At 38.6% G+C, this 25,043-nt stretch overlaps 1 protein-coding gene and 1 long non-coding RNA gene across 2 annotated transcripts; one reads left to right on the forward strand and one right to left on the reverse strand.

Annotated features, from left to right (window-relative positions):
- Nucleotides 1–19,538: 19,538 nt before the first annotated feature.
- LOC124259882 lies at nt 19,539–22,857 on the forward strand. The gene is made up of 3 exons (XR_006893943.1): nt 19,539–19,825; nt 20,057–20,281; nt 21,366–22,857. It is a non-coding gene; the product is annotated as an uncharacterized LOC124259882 (long non-coding RNA).
- On the reverse strand, nt 20,335–23,695 carry LOC124259881 (myb/SANT-like DNA-binding domain-containing protein 4). The gene is made up of 7 exons (XM_046694103.1): nt 23,272–23,695; nt 22,866–22,931; nt 22,135–22,237; nt 21,769–21,838; nt 21,376–21,507; nt 20,912–20,959; nt 20,335–20,632 (listed from the first exon to the last, which is right to left on the reverse strand). Exons 1-7 carry the CDS (start codon nt 23,448–23,450, stop codon nt 20,424–20,426), a joined length of 807 nt encoding a protein of 268 aa, XP_046550059.1. The 5' UTR covers nt 23,451–23,695; the 3' UTR covers nt 20,335–20,423.
- Nucleotides 23,696–25,043: the final 1,348 nt, after the last annotated feature.

Raw genomic sequence — 25,043 nt, forward strand, 5'->3', positions numbered from 1 at the left:
TACTTTTTATTTAAGGTTGATAATAGACATCAAGTTGACAAAAAACCCAAAAGCAACTAAGTCCAGACTAATGCCTGCCCCTGCGGGTGTACTATGGGCTACTGATTGTATATATCTACTATGCCATACTCCACTCCCTTGTAGTTATTATGCCATATTATACTTTATATTATACCAGCAGATCCACTCCATTGTATTTATTGTGCCATACTATATTGTAATTATACCAGCAGATCCACACCATTGTATTTATTATACAATGTATTGTATGTATGTATTTACTATATTGTATATTATACCAGCAGTTCCACTCCATTGTACCACACTTATAAAATTTTGTATATGCTCCACTGAAATAAATAAAAATATTTTAAAATACCCCAAAAAGTCCAGACTCAACTCTGACCATAGTTATCTGCAATTACATTACCGATCAATGATACTCAACACTCATGGCAGTATATATCAAAGCATGATGAACTGGTGTGTCTGGACGAAACATTGCACATAAAACGGTACTTGTAATACTGGCGTTTCTCGGCATTTCTTACTGAGCAATTGCTTTGTGAAGTTTATTCCGCTATTTCACAACATCACAGGTGTTTATGACAGCAATAAGAAAATACAATCGCGTTTCACAAAATATCTTCTGAGTTTTAACCTGGGAGAGAGCTGTATGCGAGGATGCCAAGATACATGTTTCAGTATTCCAGACAGACGAGCTTCTAAAGTTTTCCCAGTTGCTGATAACATACAAGCTTGAAAACCATGCTAATATTATATTAACTGTGTAATTATTGATTTGTATCGAATAACTAACAATGCATATTGTTTGGATAAAAGTGACATGTTAAGTGAGTGTGAGCGGATGATTAATTGATTGCCCTGTGAATTCGATTCAGCAGGAATTGGGTGAAGGTAGTCATATCCATAAAATGTCAAATTCGATATACTCGAATTGGCTACTGTTCACTCCAGTTACTATAAATAAATACATATAATCCGAACATCATTTCTTACTTCTGAATGTGAACCTATGAGTGAGTGAGTTGAGTTTTACGCCGCACTCAGCAATATTCCAGCTATATGGCGGCGGTCTGTAAATAATCGAGTCTGGACCAGACAATCCAGGGATCAACAGCATGAACATCTATCTACGCAATTGGTAAGCGATGACATGTGTCAACCTAGTAAGCGAGCCTGACCACCCGATCCCGTTAGTCGCCTCTTACGACAAGCATGGGTTACTGAAGGTTCATTCTAACCCGGACCTTCACGGGTGTGACCCTATGACTGACATGAAGCCTTTATATAGCTGATCATGTTAATCCTAAAAACACCGATGCTGAAGTTTCCAAAGGTCATGTTAAGCAAAACGTACTATCCCTATATTCTTGGCTATTTATGTTTATTTATCTCTTTTCCTCCAACATGAATATTCATAATAATTTTGTTGCGTTTGCTGTTTAACGCCACACTCAACGAGGTAAGCTATATAACAAGGGTCAGTGAAATTTTCAACTGTGGACCAGACAATCCAGTGATTGACATCATGAGCATCGATACCTGAAGATGACATGTATCAACCTGGTCAGCGAACCTGACAGCTCGATAATGTTTGTCGCCCATTTACAGGCCTACCAAAGAAAACTTTCCCACTGTGCAGAAAAACGCAGAAAACCCCACATTAATCGTGGAAATAGAAACATAATCATCATCATCATATCATCATATATACATTTGTATAGCGCCGATATCCAGCTCCGCTCAGCTGCTCAAAGGCGCTTTGTTTTTCCCTCGTTCACTGGATGTCAATCTCAACGGCCCATCGTATTGTCAATCTCAACTCCCTGGGGAGCATACAAACTCTTGCAGCCACTAGGCGCACCGAGTTATTGTGGCATTCCCATCCTTACGAGGTACCCATTCACAGCTGGGTGCACTGGGACACATAGTCACAGTACTTTGTCCAAGTTCACTGCACGTTGCTGTACCCGCAACTGGGTGTTTGCACGTATTCATGTGGCCACCATCTGGTCATATACCTACGGATTCGTGGGTTCTTTTAAGTGCACAGGGTTGTGTACTGTACACTAGGGGTTGTGACAACACTGAAAGAGTCTGCACACAAAGTTGACTCCAAGGTTTTTACACCCGGTCACAGGTGGGCTCGATCCCGTCACCTCAAGCTCGCTGGATCACTAGCCTGGCGCTTTAGCCAGTTCGCCCACCGCGCCCACATAAACCTAGTACCTCGCTACTGAAACAGTCAAAACGGCAACTTTATATCGCTAAAAAACTGGATAAAAAAACGAAGAGCCTGCAACTTTGATTTTTCGCATGTACCCATGGAAGAGGAAGTCTCGACCGCATGTTAACATTTTTCAGCTTGGACAAAAGTTACATTCCCTTTATAAAGTATTTCTGTTGTGTTATTTGGCATTTGACTATGAAACTGCAACATTTTTATCAGCGAACTTTGACCTCTACTGCGCATGCGCATTACGATCCGCGCTTCTTTCAAATTTCCGAGCACTTGAATGGCCTTGCGTAGAAACAGTATTAAATATGTCGAAATAATTGCTGTCAATCATTTGATACCAATGGAAAGTAAACTCAACAAGTGTGCACACAAGTATGATGATGATGATAAATGCCAAATGACACAACAGAAATACTTTAAAAAGAGAATGTAACTTTTGTCCAAGCTGGAAAATGTCAACATGTGGTCGAGACGTCCTCTTCCATGGGTACATGCGCAAAATCAAAGTTGCAGGCTCTTCGTTTTTTTATCCAGTTTTAGCGATGTAAAGTTGCCGTTGTTACTGTTTCAGTAGCGAGGTATTATGTTTATGTTGCTATTTCCACGATTAATGCACAGTGGGAAAGGTTTGTTTGGTAGGCCTGATTTACGACATAGGTCACAGTATTTCCGATAATGTAACCAATGTAATTTTCGCAATATTTTCCAAAAACTCAATCCATCTGAGACCTGCATAAATAACTGCAGTGATGTCACAACAGACACTGGGGATGTTTGTGGAATGCTACCTAACGTCCACACTGGTTATCTGTTTCACATCACACTTACCTTAGTGCAGGTGGCTTTCTATTACAACAATAACTTGGTTAATGTGATTATAATAGGAAGGCTTTGTATGTATTCATGTATATGTGCATTACATTGAACCAGTCTTCATATTGGAATATATTTTACTACTCATCTGCAAAACATCCAACGGTAACGGAAATAGATATACCAAATGCAGTATACCAAATGCATCTTAATCCACACAAGGAAACTATCTCAACATATCAAACAGATGCCATTCCCTGCGTCTTCTTTATGATTTAAATTCATATTAGCAACCGTGTTTGTGCAAAAACGACTGGACATAATTTATGATCCTACCATGATAAGAAAAAGGTTGACTTCCTTCTAAGCAGTTTTCTTTCTCCAATATCCGTTTTGTTTCCTCCTAGGCTTATTTACTGTGTTTTACCATATGTGTACATGTTTTTAGCAGATATTTCTTACTATTATAAAGCTGTTTTAGATATTATCTAAAATACACATTTGAAACATTTGAATCAAGTAATTTCCTTTTCAAAACGTGACCTGTTGAGGGCAGTAAATCACTCCCGTTCCCCAAACTGATGTCCATTCAAAGAAAGAAAGTGTTCCTTGCATCCGAAAAAGTCCAAATATGCTGATTGTTGCGTGCTGAAACATGCATAGAAATCTTTCTTGGTGTCTACGGTTCTGTCAGTTTCATGCATGAGATATATTTATGAGGTAACATAGGCGGATCCAGAAATTTTCAAAGGGTGTGTGTGTGTGTGTGTGTGTGTGTGTGTGTGTGTGTGTTGGGGTGGTAGAACCCCACCTTGGCTCCGCCATTGCACAACATTAACTTCAATGTGGTCTTTAGGCATTTTCAAAAGGGGGGGTCGAACCCCCCCCCCCTCTGGATCCGCCAATGAGGCAACATGAAGATGGAAAGAGACCATCATGGATGCATTTATTGACGACGAGCGCCTTCTTTCTCCAGGGAGTTTCTGATACTAGCAATGTAAATACCGTTAACCTAAGTTACCGTTAGTTTTAGGTCCGAAGTTAGTACCAATATATGTCTGTACATTAGCTCATGATATCATTTTATTCTACAGCAATATTCCGGCGGTGACTGTAAACGTACTGCTTTTGATAGATGTTATTTGTCATAGATAATTATAGCATCACACACCCTGGTCCATCAACGGGCTTCAAAGGCAGTACCGTCCATAACTGTGCTGATGAATCATTACTACCATACATGCTATTTGGCCATGAGCTGAAACATTTGGCACCATGATGATAACGATTCAATGTTTAATCCCAAACATAGCATTCAGTGTTATATATTATCAGCAACAGAAACGGGCTTTTGATACACAACCAGTGACACAAGATTCTGAGCAGGGTGAAATTACAGAAAGAAAGTTTGATCCAAAATGATACAATGCCGTGTTTCGAGTTATTATGCATTATGAGGCAACATCGTGATGAATCTGTGCTCGTTGAAGTTGAAATATGATCATTTGGAATGCATCATTCTGTGTATAGCTCAGCTATTTCGGATTGACTGAAACTAAATATGTCTATTCTAAATGGACAAAGAACTTAGGTAATGTACTATTCAAAAACGGAAACGCATAACCCAGAAATCTGTTGCGAAAATGTTGTATTTTCAAACATGTATATCTCGTCCACAATTAGACTTTAGTACATGAATTTTTACATCAGTTTAGAAGAAGGATATATCTAGACAACCAAGTGTATAATTTTAGATAGTTGAGCGCGATGGTGACGACGTAGCACGGGGCCCGACGTCGGGTCTCCTGGCTCTCAGTCCAATCTCCCTCAATCTGTTCCGTACAGTTTGACCGGATATCCTCCGAAGTCCAGGCACCCTGGCTGCTGTGCTCTCACCCGTGACAGTACGATCACGCAAATGTAGTACCCGGATGTACCGATCGTGGGCTGCAGTGGTCACTCGAGCTCTGCCTGTACGGGGAGGGTCATTTGTCATACCCGTTTTGTTGTAGCGAGCTTCAGGCTGTGCTATCGTGCTCAGACTAACATTTAGACGCCTGGCAACAGAAGATTGGTAATCTCCAGCGTGCATTCTTTCAATGGCGATGTTCAGTGTGGCAGCGTCAAGACGTGGTGTAGTAATTTGACCTTGAAACTGCTTCAAAACGAATGCCGATTTCCAAAAGTAATCAGACTTTTTATAGCCAGACAATGCATGCTCTTTGCTGCACAATTTCATCTGAATGTGATTTCTGTTGCCTTGTGGCGATGCATGTTTTAATCCTTGTAAGAAATCTCATCAAAGTCAACATTTTCAGTCGAGTTTCTGCTTGTGCAATTGCGAAAAATCATGTTATCAACACCTTTGTTACATATTTTGACGATTGTTTGACGACAATATGTAATTAATAGTTTTAAAAATACAAAACGCCTATGCTTTCCGTTTTGGGATAATATATAAACTTATGCTGAATATTGGGCCTAGAAGACGAGAACTGTACCATTCTGCATAGCCCTGTGAAATTTTCCATATCTTGGATGATGTTTATTAAGCATAGTTCATTTGCGTTTCCGATATATTTGCTAAAAACGATATGATCAAAACATCTGCCATCGTAATAACGTGGTATCGCGTTAATTAAGGATTTTAATCTTATGACGTTCAGTGTACATTTCTCATTGTCAAGGCAACTAATGAGACTTAATTTTTATCAATGTCATAATACTCAACCATTTGTGTGTGTGTATGTATGTGTGTGTGTGTTTGTGTATGTGACATACTGATACCTATGATGTAATCGGATATTGTGGGTGGAAACTGCTTATAGCAAAGGTTTTAATGACCATGGAAAAACTTTTATTGCTCCATTTAACACACTTATCTATCACCTCAAAAATTACTATTTACGTAATAAGAGTAATTGTTCATAATGTTGACAGCGCATAAATGAGTAATGTTTAATCGTGATTATTAGTAACTCAGGTATTAAACAAAGAATGTATATACCTTTTATGACATGTAATGCCCTGTCGTCATTTTGAATACAAATAACCCGTGAAGATCCGGGTTAGAATATTGATCTTCAGTAACCCATGCTTGTCGTAAGAGGCGACTAACGGGATCGGGTGGTCAGGATCGCTGAACTGGTTGACACATGTCATCGGTTCCCAATTGCGCAGATCGATGCTCCTGCTGTTGTTCACTGGATTGTGTGGTGCGGACTCGATTATTTACAGACCGCCGCCATATAGCTTATATATTGCTGAGTGCGGCGTAAAACTAAACTCACTCACTTAATTCAATACAAATATTTTGTTAAAGGGCTTCCGATACTTTAACACAAAACAATACGAACAGACATCCGTCATGTCCCTGCGTGGAGGAAGTACACCGTTTCTTATTAGGCTGTCACAAACGAGGAAAGGTTACAGTTTAGCAACCATAAAAAGACTCGTATCGAATGTATAACACAATGGAAGATCAAGTTTCAGTATGATGTCCACGTGCGTCTTGACAAATGGGCTGAAAACGAGTCTTCAAATGTAGGCAGAACATCATAAATAACAGCTGCGTAGGCAGACGGTGTAAAACGCTTCTTTTATATTAAGTAAGGATATAGCACAGCTATTGTGTGCGAGAGTATGTTCTTTATTTAGCCTGACTCAAGGAAATGAATTTGTGGAAATTACGGTCTAATATCTAGGCCAATTGGAAAAGTCACATTGTCGTTTTCAATAAATATTTGAAGTATATAATTAAGTATACTCCGACTATGAATCTCTAAATATAAAACACCACCAGAATATATTAACCAGTCTCGAATATCAGTCGAAACAGATTCCATTCGTTGTAAAAGGTCAAATAGCGAAGAACATGAAATGAAGGGGGACTGAACCAGATAGTTTACTTTTGAATGGACGATTACTGTTTGCCTCCTGACTGACAGTGCACCTCTTGCCATGTCATGAAATATTTTCAGTACTATCGTTTGTTACATCAGTTCAGAAAACTGTACTTCACATACCACAATGGAATGTAAACCCAATGTGCTTGGCGCCAACGAAGAACGTGAACATTGACCCCTTAGCTTCTGTGATACTGTGTGTTTTGCTTGTCCATTCCAGTAAGCAAGGATACCATTGCTTGTTTGGACCATACTGTTTTAAATCGACGTTGGATTTAAGTAGTGCTTAATTACTTCTCATGAGTATACTAGTACACTAGTTGTAAGAGAACCAACATACCCATGCCACAACTTTCAAAACCTGAGTCACGTTGGTGTTTCGTCCAACTTTAACTGACGTGCCGGGGTTTCTGTTTGACACTGGTCGAATTAATGGACGCGAAACTGCAGGGATTCATCTACACATTGTTGTCAAGAGACTCACAAATAAGGCAATGATTAACACGGAGATACAAGGTAGACAAAAAATAACGTATTCCCAGCAATGTGCACGACGCCCGATACATACAGATCCTATTAAGTCTGTGATATCTGCGGCATTACAGTTTTCTTATTGGGAAGCACACGCGAATGTTCGGAGCACTTTTCGTAAATAGTACCACAATTTCGTCCACACTGTAAGACCCAATCATGTCTAACTGAATGGACTGAAAGAGTGGAATGCATGGCGTTTCGTATCGTCTGTATATCTATTTTCATTTATATTCCATTTATTCACATGGATAAATGTTTTTATAATATACGAAAAAAACTTTCTTAAACTGTCTCTTGCCATAAAATGCGTAGCTACAGGTAAACACATATTCAAATATAGTATGACCAGAAATTATTAAGAATTTTAGGAATATGTTCATTTGGATTTCTAGTATAAACAACCTTGACCAGCTATCAAGTGCTTGGTTCCATTCAAGAGAGACAACTCCGTTAATCCTTTTTCATTAGTTTGTGAAGAGTTATCCCCCTTTGTTTACTTGCTAGCAGACGACAATTTCAGTGATCCTCAGTATGGATGATTTAGAGAAGAGGAAGTTGATTTTAGAGTATTATAACAAGGACATCAGATCAGCTAAAGTGATTTCAAGTAGAAGAGGCATCCCTTTGTTCACTGTTTATCGTGTTTTGAAAAATGTTGCAAATGAATATGGCATTGAGCACCAGGGAGGCGCAGGTGACCCAGAAAATTGACTGTCGGTGACAGGAGGCGGCTTGGTATTCTTGTTTCTAAAAACAAACGAAGGAGCTTAGTAAACTTAAGGCTGGATATGATTGATAGAGGAACTGTGGCTGTCTTTAAGGAGACAATTAGAACTGAGGTGCATGCTGGCAGAAAAGTCGAGGAATTCCATCACCGATCATGAAACCTGAACAAAAGGAGCGAAGGTTGAACTGGTGCTTACAGCATAGACATTTTAACTGGGACAATGTGATTTTCTCGGATGAAAGGTCTGTGTGGCTGTTTCCTAATACATTGAAATTCTGGACCAAACAAACTGAAAAACCCTTGTATCAGCGCCCAAAGTACAGTCCGAAATTTAACGTGTGGGGTGTTTTGAAGGGAATATGAACAGTGAGCGGTACACGGATATACTCGAGGGACATTTACTTCCATCTGCTCACGTGTTCTATGGAAATGTTTTGAATTTTCCAGCAGGACAACGACCCAAAACATCGTTCAAAGCATTCACAGGCCTGGTTTCGGACCCAAAATATGACATTATTAGATTGGCCAAGCTATAGCCCTGACCTAAATCCAATAGAAAATGTTTGGGGGCTTATGAACGAAAATGTCAATTAGAAAAATCTGACAAATATTGCTGAAATGAAAGAAGAGGTGGTCCGATATTGGGACAGCATGGACCACGACTTTCTAACTTCTTTGATCAGTAGTATGCCCCGCCGCATTGAAGCCTGCATTGCTGCCCATGGTGACTTGACAAAATACTTACTGTTCACCTGTCTTTGAATCTGGAGTTATGTTCTGCTAATATTCACATTTAATACGTGAGTAAAGAGTGAAAAAATTAAAAAATTTACAATCTTTAAATTCTCAATAAATTCTGGTTGTACTGTACTAGCAATATCGTCAGGCATATTCGCTGACATTGTATGTAGAGATTATGTAACACAAACAGCATTTTACGATGTATCACGATGAATCCTGACATCAGCGGGTATTTCTTCGCCTCCATTTTCTTTTACTAACGATCATGTTGTATGTTCCTATACCTCGAACGTTATGTCATTTTTTTTTATCAAAACGCATCAAAATGGTCAACCGAAACCTGAAAATACAAACAAGTAACACCACATGAGAATCCATGGATCGAAAACAGCATCTTTTGGTGATTGGGACCACGAGAACAGCAGTCGGCCAGTTAGTGGTGCTGTTTCGTCACGACGACATCGTCAGGAGCGGCAACTATACTGATTATGACCTAATCTGAGATTCGGAGTTGGTTGCTTCAGCGACAGGTGAATTAGGGGTAAAACAAAGCTAACAATGTCCACATGGACGCTTTGCTACCCTCAACGTTTTGCATACTGGTGTGGGCGACATTCTCGCACATCAATCCAAACATGGTTTATTTAACAAACATGCGAGTTGACGGCAAAACGCTATTATCATAAAATCTCACAGCCGCACATTGTTTTCTGAACCACGCTGACGTCATCGCTTGGTACGACAATGCTAAACCACTTGTAACTCGTGTTCAAGCAGCATTCTGTCGGATCCACAATGTTGACCTCGATACTCCTGGTCTCTGAGCCACAGTATACTGACTAACAACCTACCTGTTTTCCCCCTTTCTGACACGCGCAGGACAGGATCACAAAATGTCATATCATTAAGCGTCTCTCAATGACGCAGTAATTGTTCGGACTATCGACCTTCCGCTCTTCCACTACACCACGGAGAATATCGTGTCAGGCAGATTTTGACGCCAATGACGGTAGGTAACATCTCTTAACAGTTTCGTTTGCTGTCGAATGTGTTGATGTTTGACAAGCATCCACTGTTGTCCTGCTTTTATATCACATTTTAGATGTAAGTGTGTGTTACTTCTTCACATCAACCACATGTTTATTCTGTTTTCTGAGGAGCACGGTACATCATGGGAGAGGCATGTATGTTTAAACTGCTTTATGTCAAATAATCAGCAGTGTCAAGGATCTATGTCAAGGAACTGTAAAAACATGGCTCATCACATCATTTCCGATTCTTCAGGTACAGAAAACATGACTGTGTGAACAAACAAAAGATAATCATGTATAATATTGTGATCTTCTTTGTTATACTAGTTTTAGCAGCGATGCATCTTGTACGATTGTACTCACAAGACTCAAAATGTCTGCATAATACCTGAATAGAGTTAATTTGAGGAAGCAATTATCTCACCTGACTAAGTTCACTTTCATCTTGCTCAATGGCGTGAATTCATTCAGTGGTTAAACTGTTCGCTTGTCACGACGAGGATTTGGAACAGACATTAAACATTAAATATAACGTGTGAAGGACATTTGCGCTTATAAATGATAAATATCCTTTTACAATAAGTTATATTTCGGAGAAATCCTGCTCAATGCAAGCCACAGCCCGTACATTCCATACGCTTCAGTCATTTATATGTTTGGATAACTCTTCAGGTCATAATAACATCGTCACAAGCAGAGAACAAGAACGAGTAAAATTGGTACACCTCAGCCGTCTACTGCGGAAAGGTTGCAGACAGTAAGTATGAGCAACGCTGGATTGTCAGTGAGACTACTTTCCAGTCAGGTTGGCCAGCTTCCGACTACTGGTAGGTTGATAAGAAACATTCACCGCCTGACCACATAACGTGAAGGACATGCAACCGTGGGGCGTCTGTATGCGACGATGCTGCCCTGATGGAACCGATACCCCGCCATCCATTAATACTACAAGTACGGTATTGAAAAGGACGCAACCAATCTCACAGAAACGTAGGAAATCAACTGAAAACAGAAGTATATCGTGCAAGTGGACATATCATACGACCTCAGCAAACAGCTGATTGTGGGGCTGCTCATTTTGTTTGGTGGTGACTCGCCACGTCACTGAGGAAGGTGCACTTGTGCAACGCGAGTAAGTGGCACATGACAGAGCTCCCGTATAGGGGCTCTAAATAGGAAGATATCATACAAAGAACTCAGTCCAGATGACCATGTTGGGAACATTTTAGGGCGTCGTTTACGTCAGAGACTTTCCTCCGGGAGTTGAACAGACTACCTCTGAGACAGATTCAGCGCCTAATACATCTGAAAGGTCTGAAAGTTTAATGATATTTCCAGGACTGCATTTGAATAGCGTTTACTGTTGCTTTTTCGTGGTATCCTCCATAGTCAATGTACGTTATGCCTCATTTTATGTCCTCTTTTCAAATCATTAAATTGTCACCGAGTTATATATTTGTTGTTTCTTTTTTCAATATAATGCCTGATGCACAATTAATTCACTTAAACATCAGTCACAAACCTGTATTTGCAATTGCAATAAAGTACGGCCATATGTTACTACTCTTCTGAAAGGTGTTGCGATACTTTCTTTCTTGTGTATACGCTCTCCTTATTTTGCCTTTTACTTCTATGGAATCTGGTTTCTCATCTATTGGAGACGAATAAATCTATGGTGTTTGACTTTTAGAATTTTAAAGAAGTCGTAAATGTGTCAATACACAATACATCACAATTTCAAATGTCATGTAACATCGATAATGCAACATTACTCGTTTTTCGAGACCGAATGGTTCTTAAATGGGAGTCATATCTACCTTTCTCTCGGACATAAAATCGAAACATAACATAGTATTTCCGACATGACAATGAGAAGGCAAGTTAAACAAGGAGAATAAGTGCGTGTTGGTCGCGAATATGTTCGAGGATACAATTAATACAAATTCCACAGACAATATGTTGGAGTAAGTGTGCCATCTCGTCAACATGCCTCACACGGACAAACGGTGATTTATTGGTGTTAACGAATGGCGTCGGTATGGGCGATGTCTGAACGTTATCAGAAAGCTGCATGCAGTGCAGTTGTTTTCAATAGAATGGCAAATCACCAAGGAAATGTAGATAAAGGTAACCCGCGGATCATGGCTCCCTCTTATCTATGTGTGTTATCTAATTTCCTCCATCCTCGATGGCCACAATGTATCCCCAAACCTCACAATCAATAACAATTAAAGCTGAAGAACTCCTTCCAGCATGGATCCTGAGTTAGGGAATAAGAGGTTTCACGCAACAGCGTCGATTAATTAATCCCTTAGAAAGGTGCTGACCAACTTGAAATTGGTCTTGGATGTCAAAGAGGCAAGGCTTCATATTTGTCAATATCTCTTCCAAATTATCTTCTTTACCGTAAATAAAATCTTGAAGTCGATATTGTTACATCGTTGCCCCTATGGACGTTATTAATATCTCCAACGCATTCAAAAACAGCACCTCAAGTTACATGCCTTGTGGGCAATGTCTTTTAAAGGAGGTATCACTTTCAATGCGTTACTAATATCAGGGACTCAGGTTACATCAAACTATCAGACAGGTGTGATCATTAGAGATGACCTTCCTGAATCTAAGACCGGGTCAATCCAATGTTAATACATGGCTGTTCCTGCTACAACTGGTCATTGGGACCCCTTTGTCTGGATATGTCCCGCTAGTATCGCGTAGTTGCCAACCAACACTCGTTACATTGCTCCCGTTCCTTAATTGCGTTCGAACTGTGCAGTTTAAAGGTGAAGCTGTGGTGCAGTCTTGTCTATAAATTTCTATGAACAACATTTCTAGTCAACGCCAGTAATCTGTTCTAATATTCAGCCTTTCACAAAATAGTGTACCAATGAGGGTCCGACTGATTGAAATTAAGTTTGTACTCACCGACAACAATAGGTATCTTTGTATAATTGCCTAGACCAACACCCGTTCCTCACTCCCTCCCAAGCCGCGTTGAGAGGGGGCGAGTGTAATGTTGATCCACCCCTACGAATATAGGTTTCTGGCATGGTTAAAGTCTCTGTACACCGAAATGCGAAGCTTTAGCTGATCGGCCACTTGTGCCCCTGTTAGAGAGTACAGCTGTTGACTCATCTACTGATTGGCGTACCTCATGAAAGGTTGGTAACTAATGCCCCTAGGTTCTCTTCAGCGCCACATGACATTCTACCATTTCGTCAAAACCTGCGCCTAATGAAAGCTGGCAAGATGGCTATAAAGATTATAAGACCGGTGAAAGTATTTAACTCGTCCAATTATCGCCTGATGACATACTCATAGTACTATATTCAGATTCCATAGCAAAACGTTTACGTGTACGCAACAAGACAAGGGAACGGTAATTTGCGTCCATTTGCACAATTCAATCTTAACGTCCTGATGTACTTTAAACAAAGGCTTATACTATCGCTAAGAAAGCTTTGTGCAAGTGGATCCTGCATGATGGCATGCACCTGTTGGTGAATGAACTGATATGAGGAACCCAGCAACTTCAGCCCGACACTACACAAAATTATTACAATGCATTAACTAGCTATCACATACAAGCTCACATGAATTGGAGCCAGTGGATTGTTGAATTTTATGCAGTGATCAATGATCGTTTGAAACTGTCATTAAAAAAGTTTCCACTGTAGATCTGCACACCTTAACTGCCTTAGGATCAGCTGAAATAGGTTTGAATCTGATATTAACAGACGTTGGTCTATTACCAGCATATCCTTTCTTTGTCATCTTAAAAAAGTGATCGATCTACTTCTCTTTGGCATCTGCTGCACAGGTATTCGCAAATTCGATGATGTATTGCTTAAAGCCGTAAAATGAGTACAGGTTGAAGACTGCTGTCAGATAGAGTAAATTAAATAGCAGAGATTATTTTCGGATAAATTATGCCTATATACCATTGCTAAGGTTAAACAGCGACCAAGTTTGTCCACGTAATCGTACACCAGGTGTGGTGCTCATCATATCAAGCACTAGCTTGCCTAGCGTAGACACAATTGTTAACATTTTCTCAACCGTCGTGATATAGTTAGAATACACCTGACTGTCGTAAAACAAGAAACAAAAGAGGCAATATCCTTAATTTAGGTTTGTTTTTTGGTATTGGTATAGAACTGTTACTGCAATGAAATAGGTAATTTAAATTAGTTGCACCTGCAATGCAGCTACAGTCGGTGTTTCAATAGTATGGTTTGAGGTGGTATAATAATAATGATAATATCAGCGTATGAGAGAGACCGAAAGGTCAAACAAAAGAGACTGCTAATCGTTCAACACGTGTATGTATTTAAGTAATGGCAAGTCCAGAATAGGAACCATATTGAAAAAAGTTTGTTTGCAATATATTTTAAAGTTGCCTTTCGCTCTATATTTACATGACACATTAACCAGTTCTTTACATGACAGTTGGAGTTAAAGATTATCTTAGATATTTTTTTTAAAAAGAGCCAACGCAATGCATAACTATTTCCCGGTTAGAGGGAAAAAAAGCAAGGAATGAGGTTCATGTTCAAGACGTCTGAGTCAATGGAGGTAAGCAGGTGCACCAGGGAACGATTGGACGTGACCTTCAGCCAGCATCCTAGTCAGTAACATTAACACAACAAACACATGAATGTAATTTTCATCTAAGAGTAGAGTACATTGCTTCCTTTTAAAGTCACTTCCAGTACACGGAAAAGAGACATTTGTGAGGGCTACATTGAGTGTAAAACCACCAATTTGACGGTTATCAGCATTCCAATTCCCGATGGGTAAAGATCTATTGGGTACCGTTGGTCATACCTCTTCGCAGACATAATTCATTAAAGAAAGCATCCATAAAAAGTACTCAGTGAAAACTAAATAATCAATCAGTCGGACCCTCATGGGTACACTGTTTTCTGCAAGGCTGAATGTTAGAACAGATTACTGGCGTGGACTGGAATTGTTTTTCGTACAAAGTTATAGACAGGGTGCACCACAGCTTCACCTTTAAACTGCACAGTTAGGACGCAGTTAACTAAAGGAGCAATGTAACGAGTGTTGATTGGCCACGTCGCGATACCATCGGGACATTTCCAGACAAAATGTTCCCAGTGACCAGTTGTAGCAGGAAGAGCCACGGATACTTATTAACATTGGATAGGTCCAGTCTGAGAATCAGGAAGGTCATGTCTAATGAGCACACCTGTCTGCTTGATATATCCTTTGTCCCTAATGCTAGTAACTCATAGAAAGTGATACCTCCTTTGAAAGACATTGCCCATGGAAGTTGAGGTGCTGATGAGAATGCGTTGGAGGTATCAATCACGTCCATTGGGGCAACGATCTAAAAATATCGACTTCAAGATTTTATTTACGGTAAAGAAGATAATTTGGAGGAGATATTGACAAAAATGAAGCGATACTTGCCTCTTTAAGATCCATAACCAATCTCAAAATGGTCAGCACCTTTCTTGGGGATTAATTAATCGACATTGTTGCGTGCAATCTCCTCTGTCCTAACTCTAGATCCCTGCTGGAAGGGGTTCTTCAGCTTTAATTGTTATTGATTGTGAGGTTTGGGGATACACATGTACATTGTGGCCATCGAGGATGGAGGGAAGTAGATAACACACATAGATAAGAGGGAGCCATGATCCACGGGTTACCAATATCTACATTTCCTTGCCGGTTCCTAGTCTGGTGATTTGTCACTCTTTATTGAAACCTTCCACGCTAGTTTTAATTCATTGTGATATTCGCCCTTCGTAGTTTTGTAATTACACTATAAAGCTCGCTCATTTGCAGACACCATTCCTAAACACCTCTATTGATAACTTAAAGCTCGTCCTTCAAACACCGTTTGTTTGCCCTGTCTGAGGCATGTTGACGGGATGGTACATTTATTCCAACATATATCTGTTGGATTTGTATTAATTGCATCCCCGAACATATATGCAACCAAAACGCACTTGTTCTCCTTGCCTCCTCATGGTGATCTCGCAAATGCTTTATTATGACCGATATTATGTCCGTGAGAAGGGCAGATATAACTCTCATTATAGCATAGCAAGAACCATATGGTCTAGAAACATCACACAGACATGTTGTGTTATCGTTGTATTTTGTAGTTTATGAACCACTGGTAAAACTACAGAAGCTCGTCTGCCTGGAATGCCGAAGGATATATTATTCATTCTCGTATACAGCTATCTCCCCGCTTGAAACGTTTTTGAGAAACTGATTTTGTGTTATTGCTGCCATAAACAATTGTAATGTAATACGGGGTAATGAAACCGGGTCAACGACATGACGGGCGAACACTTGGACCACCAGGCTACCCCAGGCACCTAATACTACAATGGAAGAAGACAATTTATGCATAGATTTAGTAGGCAACAGTCACGTTTTGACACACGTTTAAACCAAAATAAATTTTACATTGCTCACTCTCAAACACTGTTAAATATGATGGATAACCATCACATACTTCATGGGGCAGTATTGTTCTGTTCTCAAAGAATAACCACTGATTGGTCGAACAAGAAAAAATATGTTTTCCAGATGGCACAAATAGCGTTTCAGGTGTCACCGTTTTATGTATAAGCACGTTTTCTGTTGTATTGATGCTACTGGTGTTTTTGGTTCTGTTAATTGTGTGTGTGTGTGTGTGTGTGTGTGTGTGCTTTTGAGGCTTTGATATTAGGCTGTATTTAAAGGAGGCGTTGTGTCTCGTAAAAATACATCATGACATCACAATCGATTCCTGACTTCTTAAAGGTTAGCAGCTCGAAAAGCAACTGCTCTTTTATGGAACTGCAACGATTTTAAGACCAGCCCGTACGAGAAGTCATTTGTACACAATATGTTTATTTCTCAGAAAATCGATATGATGAGGCATTTGTTTTGCTTTAGTAAAATATATGCCAGTGAAGGTGTTATAAGTAAAAAGTAAATGTCATCATGATCACGTCTAATATATCGTAGCTAACACTGCAGTGTAAATGTTCAAAAACAACGTAATGCATATAGAGGATATATTTTATTTTCAGCTTTCTATATGTCGTACATCTGTGAATGTAATTTTCAACTTTCCATCAAAGAGACGATTCTTCCCGAAACGACAAAAAGTAAAATGGATTCCACATTGCTCATGTTTAGATGAATGCCATGGAGTTCATTTATCACCGGTCTTCTCCGAAAGGCATCAGGGATCAGATCAGAAGGTGCCTAGGCATGCAGTTACTATGAAGGAAGATATAATTTGAGGATTTTCATTGATACACAATGTTGTAATTGTACTAAAATGTTTCTGGTCTGATTCAGTAGAGGTGGTGACGGAGAGTCAAGAATAATTTGGAAGCTTTGTAGAACATTGAGATTAATCCAGCATATGATAGAACCGTCCAGAAAATATTAAGATTATATAACTGAGGAAGCACATGCATATCGTATCTCATATTACATCAAAACCGGCACAACGAGACCAGCACCTTTCACTCACTCTGGATTGTCAATCAGGTTCTATGTTGGAAGCTTGAATGATGAAAATGATCACAGCTGCTTTTATATCATTTTGCCACTGTATTTGTACAGCGATTGAAGTCCTTCGTAAGTCTGATGTTAGATGTATGCTGAGTTTCTATTGATTGTTTTTTCCTCAGTGGATCGTTGCTGTTATTTCCTATCCAAAGCTGGATTGATAAAATGTTTTCAAATTGCTGTGGAAAGGTGTCGTTAACATCTCATGTGTTGATAGTCTTTGTAGAGTTAGACAGCAGAACCAAACACGTCATCTATTTCCGTGTGAGACCAATACGATTCATGTTGATTCAAAGGTTGTAATTCGAATGTGACATGGTTATAATTATGTGGTGGTACCATCTAAACTACAGACTAAAATGTAGTCACGAATAGGTGAATGCCATGAAGTTCACTTACCACCGTTCTTCTCCGGAAGGCATCACGGATGAGGTATGCAGTTACGTTAACAGGAAATATAATTTGAGGGTTTTCATTGAAACACAATGTTGTCATTGTACTAAAATGTTTCTGATCAGATTCAGTAGGGGGTGGTGACCGAGAGTCAAGAACAATTTGGGAGCTTTCTGGAACATTGAGATTCAAGATTCTCAAGTTAGCAAGCACATGTATATCGCATCTCACATTACATTTAAGACATAAGATGCATATCGTATCTCACGTCACATTTAAAAAACAGACTAAACATGTATTACACTTTGCGCAAAAGAAAGAATTAGGTGAAATATTTACCATTTTACTCGTCATATGACAGACATATTCCGGCAAGAACAGTAACTAATGTAAACACGGATGGATATACTCTTCTCAATTCTTGACATTGGCAACAGCATGGCTTGTCTTACCATTTACACACCACGGTATATTGTGAAGTAGCATTTGCGTGGCATTCATCTATATAAAACTGTTATACTGAACAAGAAAACACCATTCCCAAAATAACGTAGAATTAACATGATCAGGGCCCCTATTCTCGAAACGTTCGTAGGCCTAAGAACTTCTTAAAACCGTTCTTAGCGCTTACGAACTTTTACTATCCTATTCTCGAAACGTTCTTAGCCTTACGAATTCTTAAATTTAAGAAAAAAACTAAGACAGCTAGTAGGCTGTCGTAACTTGAGATACGCAAATTAAAGATGGCTGCGTTGATTGTTTTTATGAATGAGGAATATTTAAAGTGTAACCGGGAGAGAGTTTACAGAAACAGGACGAGATATTTGGATTTGTTGGACGACCAAGAGTTAGTTGCGAGGTACAGGATGTCTCGCCGAGCGATAGAGCAACTATGTACTTTGATCAGGCCCCACCTGGAGAGACAGACGCAGCGTTCTGTGCCCCTTGATGCAGAGTTGCAGGTGCTTGTCACCCTTCGCTATCTGGGAAAGGGGGGGTTTCCAGTCTGAACTAGCTGACCTGCACGGGGTTTCCCAGCCGAGTGTGTCCCGGTCTATATCTTCCTGCCTTCACGGGTTTGTCGGAGCGTTGGACTTGATCAAATTCCCGATCGACGATCAAGCGCTTCGGCAAGTGAAGGCAGGATTTTACAGGATAGCCGGGTTCCCTCGTGTTGTTGGAGCGATCGACGGGACACTCATCCCCATCACTCGACCGGCTGCCGACGAAGAAGCGTTTGTGTGCCGCAAAGGTTTCCACGCTTTGAACGTTCAAGCCATTTGCGATTCAACCTTGCCATACCAAATGCGATTCAACCTCTGAGGTACATCGTACCAATTTATAGGATGCTACAAACGTTTGACCTTACACTAACCCAATGAAATTGAAAGGCCCAAAAGGTTGTATCTAAGGGTGGGGGGCACTACTCTTGTCAATAAGGTTTCTCTGAAACAAAATGCATTCATCGTTATTTCAAAATGCACAAATTTATAATATCATCGATTTACGTGAAATGTAAATGGCATATGTCTTTGACCTTCACCTTAAATGCTAACCCTGCTGGGCGATGAAATTGAAATATGCAAATATTCAGTTTGATAAAATTAAGTAAAAAAATAAAATAAAGCTATTTGAAATAAATTGGAAACTGTTCCATATATGTTTTCCTAGCATGTCATAATTAATTGTCTCTGGAAAATATACTGTTATAGTGACTCAATTTTTTATAAAATAGATATGCATGCAGATCTTGGTTGTTGACGCCATATGTCAACCCAAGCCCAGGGGGTGAGGAGGCCTACAACAGAGCACACATAAGGACAAGAAACACAGTCGAGAGAGCTTTCGGCTTACTTAAATCAAGGTTTCGGTATGTGAAGTAATTGACATTTAATTATTAATTGCATGTACTACTATACATGTATACTGTATGTAATGTTGAGAATAAAAAGTAATATTTTGAGTGTGCTACATATCTTTTTACTCCTTATATATTTATAAGCAATTAAGTAATGATCTAATGTAGAGAAAAGTATCAAAAATAGGGGTTTTTGTATGGTTTTGCCCCCACTTTATAATGAAGTTTGTGTTCTTTGTTTAGTTGCCTGCACAAAACAACTGGGTGTCTGCCATTCCAACCAGCCAAGGCGAACAGAGTTGTGTATGCTGCCTGCCAACTGCACAACTTCTGCATAGATTTAAGGGAGCCAGTCCCCCCAGAGCTAGAGGAGGAGGGAGCAGACGAGGGGCCCAGGTACCAGGGACCCCAGGCACAGGATGGATATGCAGTCAGGCGGAAGCTAGTACAGGACATATTCACATGAAGGTGTGTGTTAAAAAGTATTGCAATTAAGAGTATTACAAACAACAAATATGATATTGTGTGTCATCAACTGTTTAATTTGTGTTGTTTTCAATTCAACTTTTTTACATGTAAAATGGACTGAATCTAGTATCACAAAAAGGTTTCAAAAAGGTATGACAGGTGACAAAAACAAGTCAGATTCATTTGAAGTCTGCTGCCTCAGGCAATGGAGAATCTCCCTCTCCACAGCTAGGCGCTCCTTCTCTACAGCCAGCCGCTCCTTTTCTGTGGCCAGGAGATCCCTCTGTACACAGAGCTTCTCCCTCTCCACCTCCAGAATGCTCAGTGACAGGTTCTCACTTGACCTTGCATCTGTTGAAATAAAGAAATGTCATCATATAATGACAATTATAAAATAATAGTCTGAAATCAAATAAGACATATTTAGACTGAATTATTCCTTAACAGTACCCAATAGTGGAATGTCATTTCGACAAAAACAAATTGATCATTGACTAACATAGGTTTATAAACTCTATAGTTAAAAATAGATATCACAAGAGTTGTATTGACAATTGTATTGTCTAAGATACAGTGTCCAGACATTGATATCATATATCGTGTCACTCCACATGTAAAGTTCTTACTCACTTGTGCTATACTTGACTCTTTTCTGCTCACAGGGCAAGACGATTTCAACTGAAAATGTAATTGTTCATCATTTACATTGGATATTAGGTTACATATTTATATAAAATAAGATAAACATGTTACTATCACATTGACTTGGCTTGATGCTATGTGTACTTGCCAATGAGATATCTGAGGTAATTTTTCATGTGTTTCTTAAATCATCATTTTTTCACTTTTCATGTGTTTCTTAAATCATCATATTTTCACCCTGACCTCAATTATTTATCTTATCATTTACATCACACCATACATAGAGAAATTAATCAGAGGCACACAAGTTTATTACACATTGAGTAATAAAGAAATATAATGAACAAAATGTGATATTTTCAATGTGCGAGTAATTCAATTATTTCCTTATTGTTCTTCACATGTCTGTTTTCATTTACATATTGATTTGTCTTTTTCACAGTGACGATTACCTTCTGAGTTCGTGAGAGTGGGATCACATTGCTGAAACTCGGGTACTGCTGCTGATGTTGTCGCTGATGATGTTGGAACTGAATCCTGTGTGTCACTTTCCTCTGGATAGTTTGCCATGTCTGGTTGTGGCACTATAAGGATATTTTATGAAGTATTTGAATTAAAAACATCTAATAGTAGTGAGAACACAAGCTATCCTTGTTGAGACATAATTTCTCTATTTGGAGAATTTCTCAGCACAGCTGAAATGACAAATATCTTCTATTCATTAACGTACCTTTTAATGATATGGTTTTGTTAGATTAGCAAAAGGGACTCATCGCTATTTACATGATTTTGTACTGTACTGTACTGAACTGGTTCATTTTACTGGATTGCGAGTATATACTCACATTCACAGGCTTCACTTTCCAGCCCTCCTTCTATGCCCTGAACCTGACATGCAGGAATGATGGAGATGATCTGAAAATATAAAAAATTGAAATGATTGAGATGTGCATTTAAATGACACATTCTAATAAATACCTATAGCTATAGTTGTTTTGTAATTCCAATGATTTCCCATATTTCTGATTGACAGACAATATATTCAGTAACAAAATTATAAATATTTCATATTGGATTAAAATTGATAAGAACAATTTATCATAGATAAAATAAATTCATAACATTGCAACTACTCATTACAGAAAAGATTGCTAGTGAATGATATTGATTAATGGTTAATATTCATTTATAGGAGTGTGATAAATACTGACCTTATTTTCAAACTCAGTGAGATCAATAACAGTATCAGGCAGACCACCCCCTGTCTTACTCTGCTCCTTTTTCTGGTGTGCTGCCTTCTTCCTGGTGATACTCCTTTTAAGTAAAAATACAGCATTAGTTATTTTTCATTTTGATTGTGTTGGAATATGTTTGTTCAATTTTCCAAATTTAGTCTCCGTTGTAGAATTAAATAAGTATTGTTACATTTGTTTTTCTCTAGGTGATATCAATGTATGTGAATTCATTACTGCTGAATAATTGTACATTAATTTATGATTATTATTGTCAAAATGCCTTAAATATTGTAATAATAATAACTTTCTTTCCTATTCATATTTATATCATCAATATTCTTAAAGAATTGTTGTACAAATCTGTGATATATATTTTTATCCAACTTACATCATATTTCCTACTAATAAATGTGGTGAAACTTATTCACAGTAGTCTTGTTTTATCTGTCATAAATAAATAAATTCCTTTTTTAATTCATCCTTTGTGATTCACTACGATAAAGAGATCAATTATTTATCCATTAAGTACATCTAGATTGCTTGTGCAATTTATGAATAGATGAAAAATATTCACTACATGAACTTAGAGCCAATGCAAAAAGATGCAGAGGTGGACAGTTTGTAAATGTGTTCATTCACTTTTTTTATGATTTGTGACTTTTCACTGATGAAAACATACATGTTCATACAAATGTTAAAATGCTTACTTCAGGTCAGCCCATTTCTTTTTAGCCTGGGGAACATCCCTGACAGTTTTCCCATTGGCATTTATTCTGTAAAGTAATATAATTGGATGAAACAAGGGGAAACACATAACAGGTTTATTTCAGGAATACAATGTATTTATCATGAAATTTAAAAACAACCCACAAACAATGTCAAGGGGATATAAAAAAAATAACAGATACAAACAACACTTGATTATCTTCAAGAAATAGGCATAAATATATCTATGCTATGAATTGGATGTAACTCAAAACCTTATATCACTAAATAAAAACACAATATTTAGTATTAAATTCATATGTAACGACAACGGATATCATTTTTGGATTTTACATTTGCACTAATTTTCTATAAATAAAATTATGTAAATGGTTGGTTGGCACTTACTTGGTCACGATGTCCGTCCATAATTTCTTCTTCTGTGAAGCCGACACCTGGGACGAAAAGTGTCCAAATAGAACGCCATAATTGGACTTTATTTCTTCTATCAGGATGTCCACCTCTGTGGCGGACCAGTTGGACGTGCGCTGCTTCCTTGAAGGAGTGCTGGGAATGCAAGACTCCATTATCCGGGATATCGTCTGCCTTGTTTGTAAACATGGGAATTCCCTCGTGCTTGTGACGTCACGGGAAAACCCCCTACTCAATCTCCCTTTGAGACAAAAGAGTTCCTTTCGTAACTTACGAAAATTTACTAAAACGTGACTAGTCGTGTTGGGGCTACGAACTCGATAAGAACGTTTCGAGAATAGGTCGTAAACATTTTCTTAAGAATTCTTATCTTTGTGCGTAAGCAGTTAAGAATTCTTAGGGCTACGACGTTTCGAGAATAAGGGGGGATCAATTAAAGTGTCGCCAGTTATTTAAAACAGCGAGAATCTATCTTCTCCATATATTGTTAAACTTACTTCTGCACAACAAAGCAATACTGCGTTGTGGCATTGGATACACATTTTTCATTCTTTCGAAAATAATGTCAGGGCCATTGTTAACGGCCCGACAGATCACCAGGCAATTATATCTTGCGCAACATCCATCGGACCTGCAGACAGTGTGGGTGCCTTTATGTTTATGTTTAATGTTTAATACTAATGTTGTTATAAAACACCTTTTCTCCCCATCTATTGATTTTTTTATGCAGTAGCCATTCATCAAATCTAAATCTAATCCCGCTTTATGTAAAAGGTTACCTTCAGTTTCTAACTTCCCATGCGTTCCAGTATCATACAGTGTACATACGATAGTTTCTTCCTCTCTCTTGTTGTCCTCAGAAATAAAGATAGATGCCTGAAGCTGACAGAAGTGTAGACGCCGAGGTGAACCACAATGCATATTTTAGCAAACAACGAACATGATCAACATACCAGGAATAAATAAATGGCCTGTGATGCCAGGAATAATGCTTATTTGATCAACACTGGAGAATAAGATTAAGGGAAAATACAAATTTCATTGACAAAGAAGACGTCACGTTTTGACATGGAAATCTATCTTGAACAAAGGTTGTTTAGTCAAAGGTACAACATTCAAAGACTCAATCAAACTTTCAAAACGTTTTCTGAAAGACATTTGGGGTACATTTCTAAATGTGACGCCTCAGTGACCAAATTGATGAACAATGCCTTTCCTATCATTAACTTGTACCAAGTGTTCCTGGCGTTTTTTAAGGGAACTACCAATATTCCCCTTGAAGTTGTTTGTGATGGATGCTGATGGTGAACAATATACTCATCATTTCATGAGCACCTTCTATTAGTAATATTCCATAGTGATTTAGAAAGCGTGCTTATGTTATACCATCGATTCTGGTCTTCTCTGGAGATATTCTTATGAATATAGAAAGTTTTGTTTTCTTTGCTCAGTGAAGTTGGAAATATGGTAATTTAACTTCAGTGTATATGCATACAGAATGCATATTATCGAAATCTAATTATTATTGAATTGCAACACTGACGAAAAACCACTGACGGTCCGTGTATAGTCATTTTCTACATGAGATTAAACATGTAACTGGCATTAACACAAGATGACTATGGTCATGATGTTATAAATTCCACACACGTGTGGAAACAAGATTGATTATATTGCATTCATTTATCAATGTATGAGGATTTAAGTATGCTTTAACATGCAAGCAACATAAGAATATAAGATTGACA

Source organism: Haliotis rubra, unplaced genomic scaffold, assembly GCF_003918875.1.
Source record: "Haliotis rubra isolate DU_JTF1 unplaced genomic scaffold, ASM391887v1 Scf74, whole genome shotgun sequence".
NCBI classification, from domain to species: domain Eukaryota; kingdom Metazoa; phylum Mollusca; class Gastropoda; order Lepetellida; family Haliotidae; genus Haliotis; species Haliotis rubra.

What these genes read in the sequence shown, in the direction of transcription:
- LOC124259881 (XM_046694103.1), bottom strand. Translation starts at nt 23,450, where the DNA reads ATGGAGTCTTGCATTCCCAGCACTCCTTCAAGGAAGCAGCGCACGTCC. An exon ending in TCACTGAGTTTGAAAATAAG is followed by an intron (nt 21,839 to 22,134) that starts GTCAGTATTTAT and finishes TTATATTTTCAG; the next exon opens with ATCATCTCCATCATTCCTGC. An exon ending in CACTCTCACGAACTCAGAAG is followed by an intron (nt 20,960 to 21,375) that starts GTAATCGTCACT and finishes TTACATTTTCAG; the next exon opens with TTGAAATCGTCTTGCCCTGT.